Source organism: Epinephelus moara, chromosome 18, assembly GCF_006386435.1.
Source record: "Epinephelus moara isolate mb chromosome 18, YSFRI_EMoa_1.0, whole genome shotgun sequence".
NCBI lineage: Eukaryota > Metazoa > Chordata > Actinopteri > Perciformes > Serranidae > Epinephelus > Epinephelus moara.
This window is the reverse complement of record NC_065523.1, coordinates 13,980,718-13,999,628: the sequence shown is the minus strand read 5'-3', so window position 1 is coordinate 13,999,628 and position 18,911 is coordinate 13,980,718. Positions and strand designations below refer to the sequence as shown.

Below are 18,911 nucleotides of genomic sequence, written 5' to 3'. Positions count from 1 at the left end.
GAAAGGATATTGTAAAAGCGGCAACAGGGGGAAAAAAAACAAAACAATTTTGCAGGAGGAGATGAAAAAACAGACATCATCAATGACATACTTTATGTACCTTGGCTCTTAACAGGAAAGTGATGTCTGAACTAGCAAAGCCTGCACTGAAACAAGCATGATTTCACAGTATAGGTAACCTTTAAACAAAGCCTAAAATGAAAACACAAATTAGGATTGTAATATCGAATCAGTCTGGAAAACAGAGACGTTAATCTTTCCACTCAACTGCTCATTGACCAGTCGCATGAAATATGAAGATTTAAGGATTACTGGTGTATATATTAAGTGAAATTCTTCTGTTTTGATTGACAGGCTTATTTTCAGATGTAACGGCTGTGTCCACTGAGCAAAAGTGGGCACCACAAGCCTTCTCTTTACCAAGAAAATACATATATTTGATGGCAATTAGCTCCTTTAACATTATGCAAAAACTCTGAGAGAATACAAAAAATGGATTATCAGTGTTAGTTATGCTCTCCACGTAGAAATGTGCTCCTATCTGAGGCAAACGTGCTTCTACACACTCCCTCCTCACCTGAGTATAACACCAGCTCTCGGCCACGGGACCGCTGGACATTTCCACTGGGGGAGGGGGGCTTGGGGCTCTGGACATTGCCAGCCTTGATGCAGAGATGACCTGAATGGGGCCGGAGCACCAGCCAGGTGTGGGGAGAGGTGCTACGGGGTGTGCAGGGGAGGGAAGAGCCAATAATCAGTCAAGCTGGCCGCCTCTTAAACAACACCTGCCGTACGGAGAGCTGCAGAGAGATGAATCCTGTACAACAGGACGTCCAGACTCCAAAATAGCTACAGGCGCTCTGTAGGGATACAAAAACACAGTCATTAAAATAGACTTTAAACTAGTGAAGCACATTACTGTGAAAAGCTGTGACCTTGTGTGAGTGCCTGTGTGTATGTGTCTGTGTTTGAGCATGTCAAGGCAATTCCTAATTGAATGGTTAGTCTAATTGAGTGGTATTTCCTAGTAAGTAGGACGTAAGGGGTCTGAATTCATTTGCTTTAAAGGAGGCTTCAGTATTCAAAGCACAGCAGCGGCGCAAGCTCTGCTTCACTGGGGGAAGCCTTCCTTTATCTGCGCGTGGTTTCGTCTTTGTTTTGCTTTGAGAGGAGCAGAGCGCTGTGCCAGCCATCTGATTCCAGCCAGGCTGCGCCCGTCCACCGTGGCTCTAAGTGAAGTGCAAGACTTTCATCTCAAGCTGCCAGTCTGTACTCACACAAACACACACACAAGGTCATGCAGTACTTTTAAAAGCCAGTGCTGGCTAAGAAAGGTCATAGTTGTTTTTCATAAGAAGCTACGCATCCAATTTTATTTTCATTCTGAAATGCTGTGACTGAGATTTACACTGCAGTCATCACATCACTTCTCACTTTCTGTTTGTGGCAAAGGGAAACTTCCTCATTATTTTAGTCTAATTTTTGGTTGTTTCCTACACTAGCAGTCTCATGGGACTGAATCTTTTGAAAAAAAAAGAAAGAAAAAAGAACACGTGACAGTTTGGTTTCAAAGCTTCATTTCTCTGCTGCCTAAATCTCTAATTTCCGCTGGTTTCATGCTCTGCTCCTCTCAAGTTCCTCTCCACACATTTCATACCTAAGTCGGCGCAAGGTCTCAGGATCTGGCTTTTCTCACTCAACCTGCACATCTCCCCCGATCTCCTGCCAAAGAAACCCTTCCACTCTGCTGCTTAATTAGTGGCTGATTGAAAGAGAAGTTCAGGACCTGAGAAAACTTGGCAGAAACTGAGTATCAGACCGAGAGCGCAGTGAGACAGAGCGAGAAATGAGAGAATGGGTGAAAAGTGAGACAGACCTCTGTCTTTGCAAGTGGATTGGAGACAGGAGAGGCGACCTCAGCAGCTCCAGACCCAGACACGACTTAATTAATGTTTAGAGATAACGCCTGCATCTGATCTTCCTCAATCCAGTGCCCCCCTTTTCTTCTTTTGTGCTATTTGTATCTGATGAAAAACACTGGTGGCATTTTCGCTCAGTAAAACAATAAAATATTAATCATAAAAGTTGGGAGAACAAGGCTGCACTGATTTGCAATTTAAATTACCTGAGACTTCCTGGCAATTAATTATAGTCTATATGAGTGAGTGAGGGCGTATACACGGATTTTTCGCACACGTGTGTTCCTCTCTGTGTGTTTGTGCCATCATTCAGGCTTTGTTCCACAGCATATCTGAAGCACAATTTACCAAGTGCTTTTCTTGTATCCTGTCCCTTAAAGAGCAACATGAATGCCAAGTAATCACAGGGAATCAATTTAAGAAAACATGACAACACTGGCAGCACTGCTAACAGCCTCACAGCTTTCTAAATACACCCAGATGACACTTAACCAGAATAAAGCTAAGGATGTTTTTTTTTTCATCCTTTTCATGACAAACATCAAGAGCAGAGCAGCAGGAGGAAAGAAGCAATAACAACTCTGAGAGATGGAGGAGATGTGTGCTAATCATAGGGCTCCCTCAGAAGAAATGTCTTCAGACAGTTCATTTGTCATGGGAATCAGGTGATGACAGCATGAATGGGAAGAATGTCTAATAGGTGATAATGCACACAGCATAGAGAAAATAAATATTGTCACATTACAGTGTACGGCAGGCAGAGTTTTACAAAGACTGTGTTCCCCCAAAGGCAATTAAAAGACAAAGTAAAGTGGTAATGGAGGTGCTGGGCTTCAGATAAGGGACTGTTTGTTGCTGCTACTTGGGCTCCATCAGCACCTCGTAGGCTGGATAAAAGGCACTAGAAATAAAGATGAGGGTAAGGGTGCTCAGAGAGAGCGATGCAGAAAGACAGCAAACTAGTTCAGATTCTGCACAGTGTATGTCTTAATCTCTTCACTTGCAAACACAGCAAACTAAAAAACAAAAAACAGTGTACTGCATGCATACAGTGGCCCTGCAGTAAATACAACATTTTGAAGCCTATAATGTTCCGTTGTTGCTGGGATACAACACTACAATATCTGATGGATGGTGGGCACCCAGTAACTCGGTGGGTAGGGCTGGAGTCCCATGGATGAAGGCAATGTCCTTACTGCAGCTGCTGCAAGTTTGATTCCAGCCCACAGCCCTTTGCTGCATGTCATCCCCTCTCTCTTCCCCTTTCACACTTAACCTGTCCTGTCCATTAAAGGAAAATTCCAAAAAAATCAATCACAAAAAAAAGCTATATCCGATGGATGGTGATATTCTGAAGTGCATTATAGTGTAGCAGAGGGTAGGGGTGAACGATCAGTCAAATTCAAATTGATATTGCAGTGTAACAGAATGCCATTTTCAAATCGAAAAGCAGCTGTCTTTTTATGCTACACAATCTAATCACAAAGAGGCTTGGAAACACCTAGCTTCACACACTGCCATATGTGTTGTGACATATGCGAGTGAGAGCACATGAAGAAAACAACTTGTAAAGTGCAATGCCCAAGATTTGATGCTCGCTGTACTAATGTGTGAAAATGGCCGCGGCTGGGTTTTAGTGCGTTCCATATGCTTACATATTACATAATTGTAAGGGTAGTGTAATGTGTGCATAGCGAGTGTGGTGGACAAGTGTTGGCGATCAAAGCAGAGAACAAATTAACGGTAAAGTTGTTAAGTGGTAGTAAATGTACAATGTGGGTTGCTGTTTGTCCATGAATAAATGCTGTAGGTCATCAAGACCAAGTAAAGTTCCTGTGTCTTGTTTCCAACCACTGAAGTGATGGAGGCTCGCCCCCAGTGAGCACCAGCATGAGTCATAGAGCAGCTAGTCAGTGGGAACTTAATGTGATTTGTTACAATACTGTTACTGACAGGAGATTAGTAAGATTCATATTTAGATTTTAATGACATTAACTAGAGTCCATGTTGCAATGGGATCACTCCAGCCGTGATACAACAATCTACCTGCCCCCCGACTTCCTTAATCTGACCATCTTCAAAATTTGCCTTAATTTTCGGGACTGTATCTTGCAAGTTGTGATGCTATCACAGACAGATAGACATATAAACACCTGCCAAAGTAGTCAAAAATACTTCTGTGGTACAGTAGTTTCCGCTATTATAGGTGCCTCCAACACCACATTTTGATGTGTTTGATGACACACACACACACACACAGACTCACAAATCAGAAACAATAACAGCAGGTGTGACGTGAAGACAGAGGACCATAAGGAACTTTTAAAACACAAACTGACTTGGTTTTATTTGCAATATCAGTCTCCAAAATCATAGCTACACTATTTTCCAATATCATTCAGCCCTACTAGAGAGTGTATTTATTTTTAAGTTTGAGCTTCACAAAGACTGCATTCATTTAATGTTTATAATTCAGTTGATTAGATTGTATGTTAATCTTTAACAAAGAAAAAAATATTTAGTATATGCTGTCAGGCTGTGACACATTTTTTTGCTATAAGTATTTTCTCAAGGAATCATTTATATGCTTAGTCTGTAAAATGGCAGAAAAAAATGTAGAGAACAAAACTATATAAATTTTAAAATGATTTGAAACAGAAAAAAGCAACTTCAGAAACTGGAACAAGAGAGTTTTTGACAATCTTGCTTGATGAATGACTTGAACAATTATCAAAATTGTTGCTGATTAACTTCCTGGTGAATGACTAATCCATTAATCAGCCAGTCCTAATCAGCAGTAATATGATGTACATGTTTCCTAAATTATCAAAACTAACTGGTTCATTTGAGAAGAGTTTTTATTGTAACAAATTATTATTCATTAAAGATATAAAACACTTGACAATTACTTTGACAAAACACTGTGTTACTGTTTCCGCTGTATGAACAACACAAGTTTCATACAGCGGAAAGTCTCACCATCAGCTGCTTTGGCTGAACTGGGACTTTGAAAACCGCAGAGCAGCCATAATGAAATCAGGAAAGAAATAAATGTATATCATATTTGTAAGTAGAGGGCCACCCCCATCCCACATCCTCGTCACGTGCCTGTTTTCAGAGACGGGAGTCAGATGAGGAAAGTGAGACCTGGAGCCCATTTGTATTCATTACAGAGAGACAGTCTGCTCTCCCTCTGCCAGTCCAGCCTCCATCTCTCTCCATCTCTCTGTCACACACCTCAACACGCCAGGGAAGAGAGTCTGACAAACCAACAGACAGATAGATTCAACTTCCTCTGTATAAACAAGAGCTAAGCGAGGTGATGGCGCATCTGCCTCCCTCATCAGCACGGGAACCGGAGGCTACTGGCCAGCCGCACTACGTACAGTGACCACACCACGAGCTCATCATGTTACACCCTGAGTCAACACATGATGCTCCGCTCATGGTGTAATAAAGCTTGTGCTGTGATATTAGCTCCATCTGTAAATTTTTACATGGTGATAGCATATATATTCTGCACATATGTTACCTCCATCTGCAAATCTGATAATGTGAACAGCTTACAATGCATATTTACACTCGAGGACACATTTCTGTTCATTTGTTTTTCCATCTGCGCTCCGTGACAATCTGAATAGCTACTGATGCACATGTCGCCTGCACAGCCATTCCAACCTCCGAGTCTGTCTGTGAAGACAATGCATATTTAACTGCTCTGTTTTCAAGATGTTTGGCTGTTATTTCTATCTTTAGCAGATTATCTTAGCAAATTTTATGATGATGCATTTTCACCTTTCTAAGGCGGCATTCTAAAGCAGAGAGACCACAGGTGTAAATAATGAGATAAGTTATGGCTGAATTCCATTTAGCTGCTTCAATTTCAGGGTCCTGATATTTTGATTGCTGTCATGGCTTACTGGGACGCTTGAATAGAACAGAGTCATAGTTAATGTTATTAGTCAAGAGATATTTCAATCAAAACTGACATTGCCATACAGCCATACAGTGAGCATGTTTCCTGCTATTGTTCGACGCCCACTTCTTTCATAATGTGATCGATATAATAAATAAGGCGGACAATTCTTTATTACTTTGGCATAAAACTGAGGGAGTAATTTGTTTCATCATTCTATGATATTTTAAAAGATCAATATTTCCGAACTGCACAGTGGAGTGTGGCTACACAGAACCAGTTCATTCTGTTATAAAACAAGTCCAGCAGCCTGGTGTTTAAGATACATACCATAACGAACTAACCACAATGGCAGCGCAGGAACCTTTGTTGCATCATACCCCTCTCTCTTCTAATGTTTCCTGTCTGATCTCCACTGTCACTATCATAGTGGCAACGTCCAAAAACACAACTTCACTATGTTTACTAGTCCTAAAAATAAAAAGTCAGTGTAACGAGTCCTCCCTTTAAGGCAAATGCAGGCCCTGGTTTTGCCCTGAAAAGTTACATTAAATCAGATTTTGTTTACATAATTATGAATTCAAAGTGCACATGTGATAACCTCACAGTACATTTTCACTGTTAAGTTGCAGACAGTATAGCTGCCAGAAATGGTGCAAGAAGTAATCAGATCTTTTATTAAAGGTTCAGTGTGTAAGATTTAGTGGCATCTAGTGGTGCGGTTGCAGAACTGCAACTTCCTCTCTGTGCCAAACATCTCGGAGAACTATGGTGTCTGACGCAAAAACATGAAAACAAGAAAACATGAATGGCCCCATTTAGAGCCAGTGATGGATTTGTCCGTTCTGGGCTTCTGTAGAACAACATGGCGGACTCCGTGGAAGAGGGCACCATTTGAGGACCTCGTATGTAGATATAAACGGCTCATTACACAACGATTCTTACGAAAAACTGAGTAATTCTTACAATTACTTTGAGGTGGTTATGAAGTAATGAAAACGTAGTTATGAATATCATAACAGCTGTGGCTCAGGAGATAAAGCAGGCTGTCCACTAACTGGAAGATTGATTCAATCTGTGGCTCCTCCAGTCCGCATTTCGTAATATCCTTAGGCAAGATACTGAACTCCACATTACTCCTGATGGCTGTTCCATCAGTGTGTGAGTACGTGTGAATGGTTGCTGAGTAGCAGGTGGCACCATGTATGGTAGCCTCAGCCACTAGTGTGTGAATGGGTGAATGTGACTCATAGTGTAAAAGTCCTTTGAGTGGTCGGAAGACTAGAAAAGCCATATACAAGTGCAGTGCATATACCATTTCTGCCAAGATACAACCTTAAATTGAACACACTGGAACTTTATGTAAAAGGTCCACTAGGTAGAAATACTCCATTACAATATTCAAATTTCAACTCTAGTAAAAGTACAAAAGTATCAGCATTACAATATACTTAAAGTATCAAAGTAAAAGTACTCACTACACAGAATGACCCATGTCAGAATAAGGTAGATTATGTTTTCGGATTATAATTACTGATGCATTAATGTGTCCTGCCTGAAGGATCCATAACATTTTATTTCATTTCAGCCTATAATAATACATCATAATTAACCTGAATCCTCAAAGTAGTTACAACGCATGAGTAAATGTACTTTTTTACTTTCCACTACTGGCTGCTGGTGATGACCATGATGAAAAGCCCTTTGCATAGTGTTTTATCAATGGATTTGTATGAAATAGTTAACTTTATCTCAAAAATCCTTTAGTATGGCCATATGGCAGGGACTTCAGGCGACCAGGCCTGCTGTGAAATAGGAGGTGAAGAGTGACAGAAGAGAGAGATGGAAAGCCTTCTGGAATTCATTACAGCTATTGCTGAGACTCTCAAAAAGAGAAAATAAATTCATTATAAAAAAGAAGAAAAAAAAACCAGACACACATTGTACAGTACATGCGAGCACACAAGCACTGACAAACACACGCATAGAAACACACACACAACACAACATGTCACCATCTAAATTCCCTTTAACTTGCAAAATGAAAGAGAAACATCAAATACAGAGGACTTCCCACCAGCCTCTCCCTCAGGGACCCGATTCCTGCAGAGGGGGAGAAGAAAATGGGTGGCACGGTGCAGAGACACCACCACCAGGTGGACAGGGGGTGGAGCTGTGTGATTTGGCTGCTGCAGAAAAGGAAGCGATCACAGCAGGGATCCTGGAGTGTTTAGAGGGTCACCTTGTGCGACAATAGGCAGCGAGCAAAACAGTGAGAAACAGAGACGGGCTGCAGAGTTTAGAGGGACAGACTACAAAGACTGAAAACATGCCAAAAAGCTGAGGCTAAGTGACAGAGTGTTGCAGCTTTGAGCGTATGCGTGACGCATTTCTGAACGTAAATCAAACGCCCACATGCTAGCTCACTTTTCCACAGCTTAGAGTCAACCCTGTGCTTTTTTAACAACCCTCCCCCCCACCATCACCAGCCTCTTCCCTCAAGCTCTGGTGAGAAATCTGACAGAGGGTTAATGAAGCCTGTTCATTATAAGGTCAGACAGCATTAAAAGTGGACGGGAGCTCCAATGAAAGCTTAAAGGGAGCATGTGCAGACGCATCCGGGGGATCAGCAAGATTGATCAAGTGAAGTAGCTGACTCCCATTCCTAAAAATCATACACAGCTGGCTGGAGGCACACTTCCTGTCAAATAAGCACACACACACAGGGATCATATGACGGAAGTGATTCCAACTCTCCGTTATTAGAGATTCAGGAGTTTTGGCAGCATACATGAGAGGAAAGTAGCGCCGAGGTGTCTCTGACATTAATGGCAAGAAAATCTAGACTATATGAGGAGCTGCCGCAGGTCAGACTGGCAAGCAACATAGGCAGAGGGAAGGAGAATTTCCCCTCTCAGGAATGAGTGAAAGACACACATGTGTGAACATGGCTGGGTGTGGAGCATGTATGAAAACATGTCTGCCGTAAAACAGTGTCTGTCCATCTTGCCCGCGGCATTGCTGATAGCTCTGACACTCACTCAGAGAGCGAAAAAGAGGGTGAAAACAGGGATAAGAGAACGCCAGGAACAGCGGGCACACATGCATGACAGGGCTGAGTGCGAACTCGGCGGCGGGTTGGGGAGACACTGGAGTGTGTCGGATCCAGGGCCGCAGGAGGTGTGATGGATTAAGAGGCGCTGGCAGAGACAGAGGCCCTCCCACCGCGGAGCAAACCCCAGTGAAACAACATCACCATCTCTCCATATCACTGATGGTCTCCTCTCTCAATCTCTTTTTTTCCTCTGCTTTTCCATTTCTCCCCCTTTTAAAACCATCACCAAAACTCCCCCATTTTCTCTGCCTCCCTTACATGCAGTCACGATTGCCATAAAACCAGGCAACCATGCAAGCGCCACACTTCTTCCTCATTGCTTTAGTTCGTCGTTTTGATCACATTTCCTACTTTAGAAGATAAAAAAAATGAGAAAAGTATTAATTTGTGCAGCTAAGATAACAAAAATTACCATAAGTAGTCTTACTTTGAGAAAGCGAGATAGCTTGGCCCAAATTATTAATGTTAATATCCTAACTGCACTTCACAGCATTAAGTATACATATCGCTACTATGGTTGGTAATATTAATTAACTCAATTCTGGTGTCACTTTTACAGATAAGCAGTTGTTGCATTGATGTTCTGTACTACATTTCTAAGAGACAGTGTTGCTTGTGCTTTGATGTATGACAGTTCCCAAAATACATACAGACTATTAAAGTGGCACAAGTATATTCATGTAAAATGCAATCATGTCATTTTTGCATGGGGGCGAACAGTTAAATCATCATCATAAATCACAATTTGTTTACTCTATACCTTTTTAATTAGTCAAACTAGGCTTGGGCGGTATCGAGGTCTTACAGTATACCAGGGGGTTACGAAAGACTGGAAGTATGATTTTTAATACCATTAAAAATACAGGCACTCCTCTTTCCATCACACTGATACAGAGATGCTGTATTGTGGCGATTCAGTGCACAGCACGTGCCACCAGAGGTCAGTCTGTACTGACGGAACAGACCGCTGAGCTGAGAAAAATGACAACTGTGAGTGGTGGGGATAACGTTACAGGACTAGTAAAAAGTCAGCCAGCAAATGCAGAGAGAGACCACAGGAAAAAACAGCATATTTCACATCATAATCTGTTAATTAAGGGTTTATTTCCACTGAACTAAAGAGAGTAATTGTTGGAACAATGGAAAGACTGAGTAAGACCATTCTAATGAGTTTCATTGTGTTTCTGTGGAGTTTGGATGAAGTGTGTTTTACAGTGAGTTAGAAAGGCAAGGCTAGTCCTGGTTCAGTGAAAGAATTAAATTTAAAGAATATGCCGATCAGCCAAAGCATTAAAACCACTGGTGAGTGAAGTGAATAACATTTATCATCTTGTTACAGTGCAATGTTCTGCTAGGAAACCTTTGGTCCAGCATTCGTATGGATGCCACTTGACACACTCCACTACTGAAACACCGCTGCAGATCAAGTACACCTCAAATGGCAATGGCAGTCCCCGATGGCAGCAGTCCCCCAAGCAAGACAATGTACCATGCCACATTACAAAAACTGCTCAAGAATGGCCTGAGGAGCATGACAAGAAGTTCAAGGCATCAACATAGCCTCCAAATTCCCCAGATCCCAATCTGATTAAGCATCTGTGTGACATGCTGGTACCCCACCTAACAACCCACAGGACTAAAAGGATCCTCCGCAAGCACCTGCCCTGATGCCAGAAACCACTGGACACCCCCCAGAGGTCCTGTGTCCATGCCTGGACAGGTCAGAGCCAAGTTCAACCCAAGGAGGCTTTACAGTAGATCAGGAGTAACTTTGGGGTACCAGCACATTCCATGAATGCATAATCAGATTGAAGATTTGGAGGCCAGGTCAATGCCTTGAGCTCTTTGTCACATTCCTCGGGCCATTCCTGAACAGTTTTTGCGGTGTAACATGGTGCATTGTTCTGCTGGGAGGGGCACTGCCATCAGAGAGGGGGTACTTGGTCTGCAATGGTGTTTGGGTGGTGGAGCGTGTCAAGTGGCATCCACACAAATGCCAGGGCCCAAGTTTTCCAAGCAGAACATTGCAGTGTGACAAGATCAGTGTCCTTCACTTCACTGGTTTCAATGTTTTGCTGATCAGTGTATTTCCTTTCTTGACATTGACTTTTATCACCTGTAGCTCAGTTTTTACTTTTTTTAAAAACACAAATACCGTCATAAAGCGTATACCCACTGAAATATCAGAACAATATGAGTTATGAAAAAATAGATACCCACTAAGCCAAATTCAAACATACATGCCACACAGGGAACAGTGCAATGGCTGAACTTGACGACATGAGAGGTAAAATCTCACTCTTAATGCTACTTCATCATTCATCATTTGACAATCAATGGCCGACGATGGCTAGACACTGTCTTTTAACCCAATTTAACTGTAAGGCTGAAAAAGACAAAGAGAGTATTCTGTCAGCACTGGGCCCCTGCCATAATCCTTTCTTCTTCCTCCCCATTGCTCCATCTTCCCCAAACCTCATCTTTTCTCTGTTGCTGCAAAGCTGACCGGCTGCTGTGTGACTCAGTGTCTCAGTATAAAAAGTCCAATCCTAAATCTAAACACAAACATAAAGGCAGTTTTAACAAAATATCCACCAGTGCATTTAAACAGAGTTGTTCTGATAACGATAATAGAAATGCCTTCCATACTGCGTAAAATGCTGGACCGGGTATCGGCAAATACATGAATCTATCCCATACCACGTAATTTCTTGATAGAATGCAAAGCAGTTTTACACCAAAAATTAAAAATGATAGCAATAATTTCACATCCATACAGGGTCAATAATATACAGCTGTTAAAATTTTTGTTATATTAATGGTACTGGATCGGTACTCAGATTGGCCAATATGCAAGTTCAGGAATCAGGATCAGGAAGGAAAGAATTGTATTGAAACACATCTACATTTAAACTCTCCACAAGTCATTTACTTTAACTTCAATCAAAATGTGGGTCTCTGTAAAGTTCCCATGTATAGTCACAAAGCTGCAATCCGTATATGCATGAATGTCTCATAAGTACACAGTTTGGTGTACTTCATTACACACACAAATACCTTTATCGAAATGACTTTCGGTCTCATCTCATTACACATGCTAATCAGTCTATCTGCATATTCTTCCTACACGCTCAGCTTGAAACATTCGAAACTACATATTCAATAAGACCGACCTGTGAGAAAGATAAAGGGCTCATTTGACAAACACAATCCTCTAAAAAAAAAAACCCTGCCCAGCTGCTGTACTCACTTGGCAGTGGTGTGTGTGCATAAACATAATGCTATCCTGTGAAAAAACCCAGAATGAAGCTTTACTGTAAGTCCCACATCTAAAGCCTTTCAGTCTGCGCTCTTGCGATTTGTCCTTACATACTACTCCAATGTGATCAATTAGCCCTCTCATGTGACAAAACATACCAACACTTGTACACAAGTGCAGACACACACACACACAAACACACACACAGCAAAGAGCACAAAATCCACTGTGAAAATTTGAGACTTGAAAAAATAAAAATGATATACTCTGAAGCAGACATCAAACCACAGTGGGCCCATGTAGCCAAGATAACAACAGAAAAGTGCTTTCTAAATGACAAAATGATACTGGCTGCAGCAAGTCCACAGCTCGCTCTCGCTCTGTGTATTCTTCAACACAGATGCCCGGTGAAACACAGCAAAGTCAGTCTACACATCAAAATGAAAATCTTTTTTGACAATATATCTCTTCCATTCCCTGAACAAAGCTGCTAGAAAACAATATCTGTTCAACAAACGTTTGCATGCACCCACTGAGGTACAGAGCATCTTTCACCTTCATCCTCACGACCACTGGATGTGCTCTTACGTATTACCCTGCCTGTTTATTTCCTGCCCTGCAGAGGCGGCTCCGCATGAAGTTTGATTCTCATGAAGTGAGCCGAGCCTAGAGCAAAAGGGAGGAGTGAATGGAGGGAGAGGGAGAGGGAGAGGGAGTTTGTTTTGTTACCGCACTCAGTGCATTGATGCAATTTATAATTAAAATGCAAATAAAGCGACAGGGAGTCTCTCTTCACCTTGTTTTCACTTTACTCCAACATTCTCAGGGGAGGCCCATCTCTGCCTGGGATCAATGTATCCAAGCCACTAAATCAATATTCATATGAAGCACTGGAATCAATTTCAGATTTAGGCTAGAAGTAGAAGTGACTGCATTGCTGAGAGAAAACTTGAGATGCATGGACAGACACATCCAGCCTGTGGCTATAAAACATTTTAATACTTTGCTATGATGATGTGTGAAGGATCTTTAAAAGCTCACATCCCTAAACTGAAGGCTAAAAGCAATTATTTTGGCAACAAGAAAACATAGGCCCGTCTGACACATCCGCCAATGGCCCGTCTCTGTTTTGACTATAGCTTATCACAATAGGTGGCTCAAACATCCCCTAAGCTTCAATCTCAACAAACAACAAAGACAAATGCAGTGGAATGAATCATTTGGGGGAGTTTTATTTCAAAAGTGTGCCTGACAGAGAAAACAGGGGGGAAGTGGAGAGGAGGCCTTTTTTAGTGGTTGTCCTTCAGCGTGACTTTGTCATGTAACACATTTCCAGCTCAATTATCTGCATCCAGTGGATTTCAAACACATTTAGCAAGGACCAGAGAGCTTGGTAATTAGCAGGAGCCCTGGCTCATAAGGGGGCCAAAAACAAAGCCTGTCTTTAGCTCTATCTTTATCCCCTCCACTTGTCTAATCTCTTCTGATCCTTCTCTTATCACAGATTGTGTTGGACATCATGCATGCACTCAGTCAACGCCTTTATAGGCCAACAGGTTTCAGCTTCTATAGACCAAAGCATGATGCAAAATGAGATATTTGATTCAGAAGAAAAGACAACAAGGGAAACTGACTGTGGGTTATCAGCATACGATACCAGTACCCTTAAAGTGATACTATACCAATTGAGTACTTCATTTGACACCGTTTTTTCCTACTTCAATCTATACCCCACTATGTGAATGGAGTTGAGCGTGTAGTAAAGCCATACTTTTGAACATTTCAGTGGCATCTCAGCAAACTGAACTGCCAACTCTGTCAAATACGCCGCGCTTGACTTCACCACACCACACAGACTATATGGGCTATAGCTGCTGCGGTAGTGGGCCAATCACACGGTGCATTAAATCGAAGAACCCTTGCAGTGACTGGCTATGAGCGCACCATAACAAAGCCACACAAACAGTCATTTTTTTCTAGATTTGGGTACAAAAAGGATTGAATGCAGTTATTGTTTGACTGGAGAAGCTTCAATACCACTTGGTATTGGGTTATTTTGGTCGACACCCAAAATACCTGAATAGTTATTCATGACGATACTGTACGCACCATAAAATACATTTGCATAGATATCAGTTATTTCTTAAATATTGAGCCAACTACAAATGGTTTCTTATATCCCAAAAAATGTACAAACACACAATGTATACTCACAGAGCACTGTAATGAGGGTCCTCACTAATCTTTGGTAAGACCAGAAACCTTTGCTATTCCTAAGAGTGCCTAATAAACCATCAATGACTATAATGCACTCTGAGTCCAGCCTGATATGTTTCTGATTTCCTAAGAAATCAGAACTTGTAGTTGTGATGACATTTCCCACAGAAATACAGTGCACTGTGCAAAAATCGATTCAATGTTCAGAGTCATGACATGATTAGAATTTCTAATATAAAGGTTAAGACCACGTCAGACCTTGGGCACCAACCTCCTACTTGTGTTGTTTCCATTTTAATTATGGTTTGAAATCATGTCAGCTTGCTATGGCACAAGAATGTCGCCTAAGGTAAAACAGTTTTCATTCTATCCCCAGATACATATAAAGGCTCATTTCAGTATGGGACAATTGCACCCCTCCCCCCCGCTCCTTACTCCAGCGCTTTGTCCAGAATTGCTCCCTATTCTCTATCAAGTGTTGTGTATTTACATTCAGCCATTTCATTCGAGAGTCTGAATTCTATATCTAACATTTATGTACTATAAAAAAGCCATACAAGAAAAATCCTCGGTGGAACACATAATGCAGAATTGGATAGTTCGCTGCTGCTACGTGTGATGGTAGAAATGTGTCTATTGGAAGAGATTTGGCAATACTGTTTCAACCATGGAAAATATTACGGGCATGGATGTATAAGCAGAACTGGATACAGCGTTGGAGGCTTGCCCCACTCATTCCTATGAATGTTGCCTAGTGGTGCATGAAGCCAAAAAAAGTTCAACTGCAGCATGTAAAATTATTTGATAGGCACTACACTTCGCACTGTAGGGCCCATAGAGCAGGCATACTTTTCCTAATCTTAGGGTTTAGCCCTCCACTAACTTCAATGGGGATAAAATGATTTAACCATGCAGCTCTTAAGGAAATTTTATCATTTTGCGGGGTTGTAATGTTAAAAAAATGTATCCAATGATTTTGACATCTCTTTCACAATATAAGTCAATAGCGAAAAAGTCTTTTTGGGCCATATGGCATCACCTGAGTTTGGCCTCTATGAATGTTGGCCTTATAGTCCAGCAAACTTCCTTGGGTGGATTCGGGCAGGCTGTATCTCAAATTAAGGCTAGATTTTCACGTGATCACATGATTTACACGTGATCTCACTTGCTGTCATGAACCCAGCTGCCTTGCAAGGTAATGTGATTTGGGCAGATATGGAGGGGAAGTGTGAAGCTGTAAATAAAGAAACTTAAAACACTTGAAATTACTGTTCTCAGGCCCCTGAACCTTTCATTTTGAAAGAATTTTAGTTTTACTGTTGTGAGTTTTGTGTTTTTTTTACTCAAGTGTTACTCATGGATGGATGGATGGATGGATGGATGGATGTTCCAAATAAAAGAAGAAAATAATCAAATGTGATGAAGTACAGTATGGCTATTTTAAACCATTTCGTAATTGAATTTACAGATCAATTACTTTGTCGTGTGATGGTAAAATTACATATACTGTTAAAGAGGATTTTGACCATATCGCACGCCCCTACCAGCAACAGGCAAGTCACTTAATTTGTGAGATGTCATCAAGGGAAATAAAGGAGACAAAGGAGTGGTGTGGATCTCCATTAAATTTCACTGTTTTTGAAGGGAAAAAAGAACAAAGATAGACATCAAATAAGTATATCCTCAAATACAGAAGGCATGATTAACATAAAGGTGCACCAGTTTTAGTATCCTGTTTGAAGACACCGTCAATTAAACACGTTTTTGTTAAGTAGATGTGTCCCTACTGCTGGTCTTCCCATTAGCATACAGGAATTCAAACCCAAGTGGACCGACACACACACAGACTGAAGAGGAGCCAATTAAGATCAACTGTTCACTTAACTTGTCATGCTGTCATATTGCTGTGCTCAAATACGGGGATCAAGGGCAATCTAATGCCACTGGGGGGAGAGGCGGGGTCAAAACTGGCATTTTTCCACACAACAGCCTATCGTCACCTCAGGGGACAATATTCCTGCTTCTTACCAGATGTCATATCTAATCTTTCTCCCACATTTGAGACCAATCAGCAGTAACCGCTGAAGAAGGGAGTCGCAGTAAAGGGTCATTGTAAGCGGGGGTCCTGGATGATCCTTGTTGAGACTGTCCTCCCAAGAAAAAGTATCCTTTGTTTCAGCAAGAATACCAAAACAAAATTATGCTAATGTTTAAGTGACAAAGCCCTCTAGAGGCCATGGATAAAGGAAAAATTTAGGTGACGTTATTGCAGAGAAACAAAGGCGGTGCAGGGAGGAGGTCAGGGTGGATGGATGGGTCATCAAAACATGATCTCCACTTTTACCACTGTCTGCCGTTCCTAACAGACCGTCAAGGTTGGTTTCTTTTACAATGACAATGATTATTGTGGCCATGACGACAAAGTTCACCTAACCTGAACGAGGTAGTAGTTCAAACCCAAACCATTATGTTTCCTTAACCCTAACTAGCTACTAGTTTCAACCAAAACCCTGATTTTTCCCTTTTTGTGTCTGGGCCTAACCAAACCAACCACAGCTCTGTCTGATGTATCATTATTACATACTGTATATACATAGAGACCTTTCTATGTGTGGTTCTAGAGTAAATGTGGTGTTTATTAGAAGTAATAAATATAAATATATCACACATGCAAGAACTCAAAAGTCAGGCAAATTCTAAACTGATGTTTGAAATGCTGCCAAATATGCGATTAGTTCCATCAGCTCTACGAAGGTTAAGAAATTGGCTTCTGAATGCAGAGACTGTAGGGATACATCAGCAACAAAAGGTGTAAAGTCTTCAGTAACTCAGATAAACAAGGCAAGATGTTATTCTTTTTGCTGCTTACTAATAGGAGGCTGTATTTCATAACAGCCAAAGATGGAAACAAAGACATGCACAAAGCAATAATGTAATTCACTACCTCTTATTATTATTAGTCTTTCTAAACAAGGTCCATGCACAAAAAACATTCATCTCAAAATGACATGATTTATGGCAGAATTATATTAGCAAATTTCCATCTGGGCAGGTACACATAGAACAATTACCTACTGACACTAAAAATATCCATTTACATGCAATACCATTACATAGTATCTATCACACTAACAATTAAACAAACAAATCCACAAGCACAAATCAACATATAAACAGCAGCACATTAATCCAGTACAACTATAAAATTACAGTTCATTACAGTTAATGAACGCGTCTGAATCACAGTCAAATTAATGTCAACATGACTAGTTGCTTAATATTCATTTTTTTTGCACTGTGGGAAAAAGAATGAAAGTCTGTGGAAGTTTACAGTTCAGCTGGAGGCATACTCCAATGTTTAATGGCCGTAAAACAAAAAGCAGATTGTGCAACAGCAGTCCAGTGCAGTGGGATGTTTAAGAGTGGAGAAAAAAAAAGGTCTTTAATGGTGAATAAGTAGTGTTATGAATTATCTTGAACACCAATCAAACTTCTAAAAAAAAATGAAAAAAAGAAACTTAGAGGTTGCATTTGGACAACAATTGAGATTTTATGATTTCTTACCAAAAACATTTAAGGCTTGGTTAAAAACAATCTCAGTTGGTTTCTGGCCTGGGACCAGCAGCATATACAATAATAAAAGTGTAAAAAAAACAAACAAAAAAAACAAAGTCAAAGCATGCAAAAAATGTTTCCTAATATATCTAAATTTGACAATGTTTCAAATTTTAACTCCTTTTTTAAATACGGCTTTCAAAAGTCCAATTAGAATCAAAAATCAAACCTAAATATGTAATCTCATTACTTGATTTTACTTTAAAACTTAAAATTGATTTTTAGTCCTGCAGATACACGGTTGGGTTTTCTTTATTTTTAAAAATACACTGTCACTGTTTTTATTATATTCAAGGTTAAATACAAGTCACCGAGGCATTTAGCAACTTTATGAAGCGTTAATGAGAGCTTAGTGACTACAAGCTCAGCATCTTTATAATTCTCTATTTTTTACATCAGAGCGACTGTAACGAATCACAATTTCCCCTCTGAGATAAATAAAGTATTTCTGATTTTGATTCTGATCTCTCACGAGTGTTTACAACCGTGTCATCAGCATACAGCTGAAGTTCTACCACCTCACAAATGGATGGGAGGTTAGACTGGGCCTTGTGGCACTCCCATTGTAGACAATTTTATTTGTAACAATACATAATTTATACAAACGCATTGTAAACACCCTACTGGTATTTTATATTTAAGTAATTGCGTGAATGCATCCAGCTCATTTTTTACATCATTTGTAAGCTAAGAAAAATGTTCTCCAGAGGATTTTTCATTTCTATTCAGTAGGGGTGTAACAGTACACAAAAATCTCGGTTCGGTACGTACCTCGGTACACAAGTCACCGTTCGTTTTTTTTCGGTACAGTAATGAAAAAAACAGACAACTATTAAATATCTTTTACTTATTGGTAACCTTATTAAAACA

The 18,911-nt window shown here is 40.7% G+C and overlaps 1 protein-coding gene across 1 annotated transcript in view; it reads right to left on the bottom strand.

Moving 5' to 3' along the window:
* spop (speckle type BTB/POZ protein) overlaps positions 1 to 18,911 on the bottom strand; it is a 111,207-nt gene that overhangs the window by 60,300 nt on the left and 31,996 nt on the right. The window contains exon 3 of the mRNA XM_050068954.1: positions 578 to 860. Within this exon, the coding sequence (XP_049924911.1) occupies positions 578 to 655 (78 nt within the window). The 5' untranslated portion in view covers positions 656 to 860. The remainder of the gene's footprint in view (positions 1 to 577; positions 861 to 18,911) is intronic.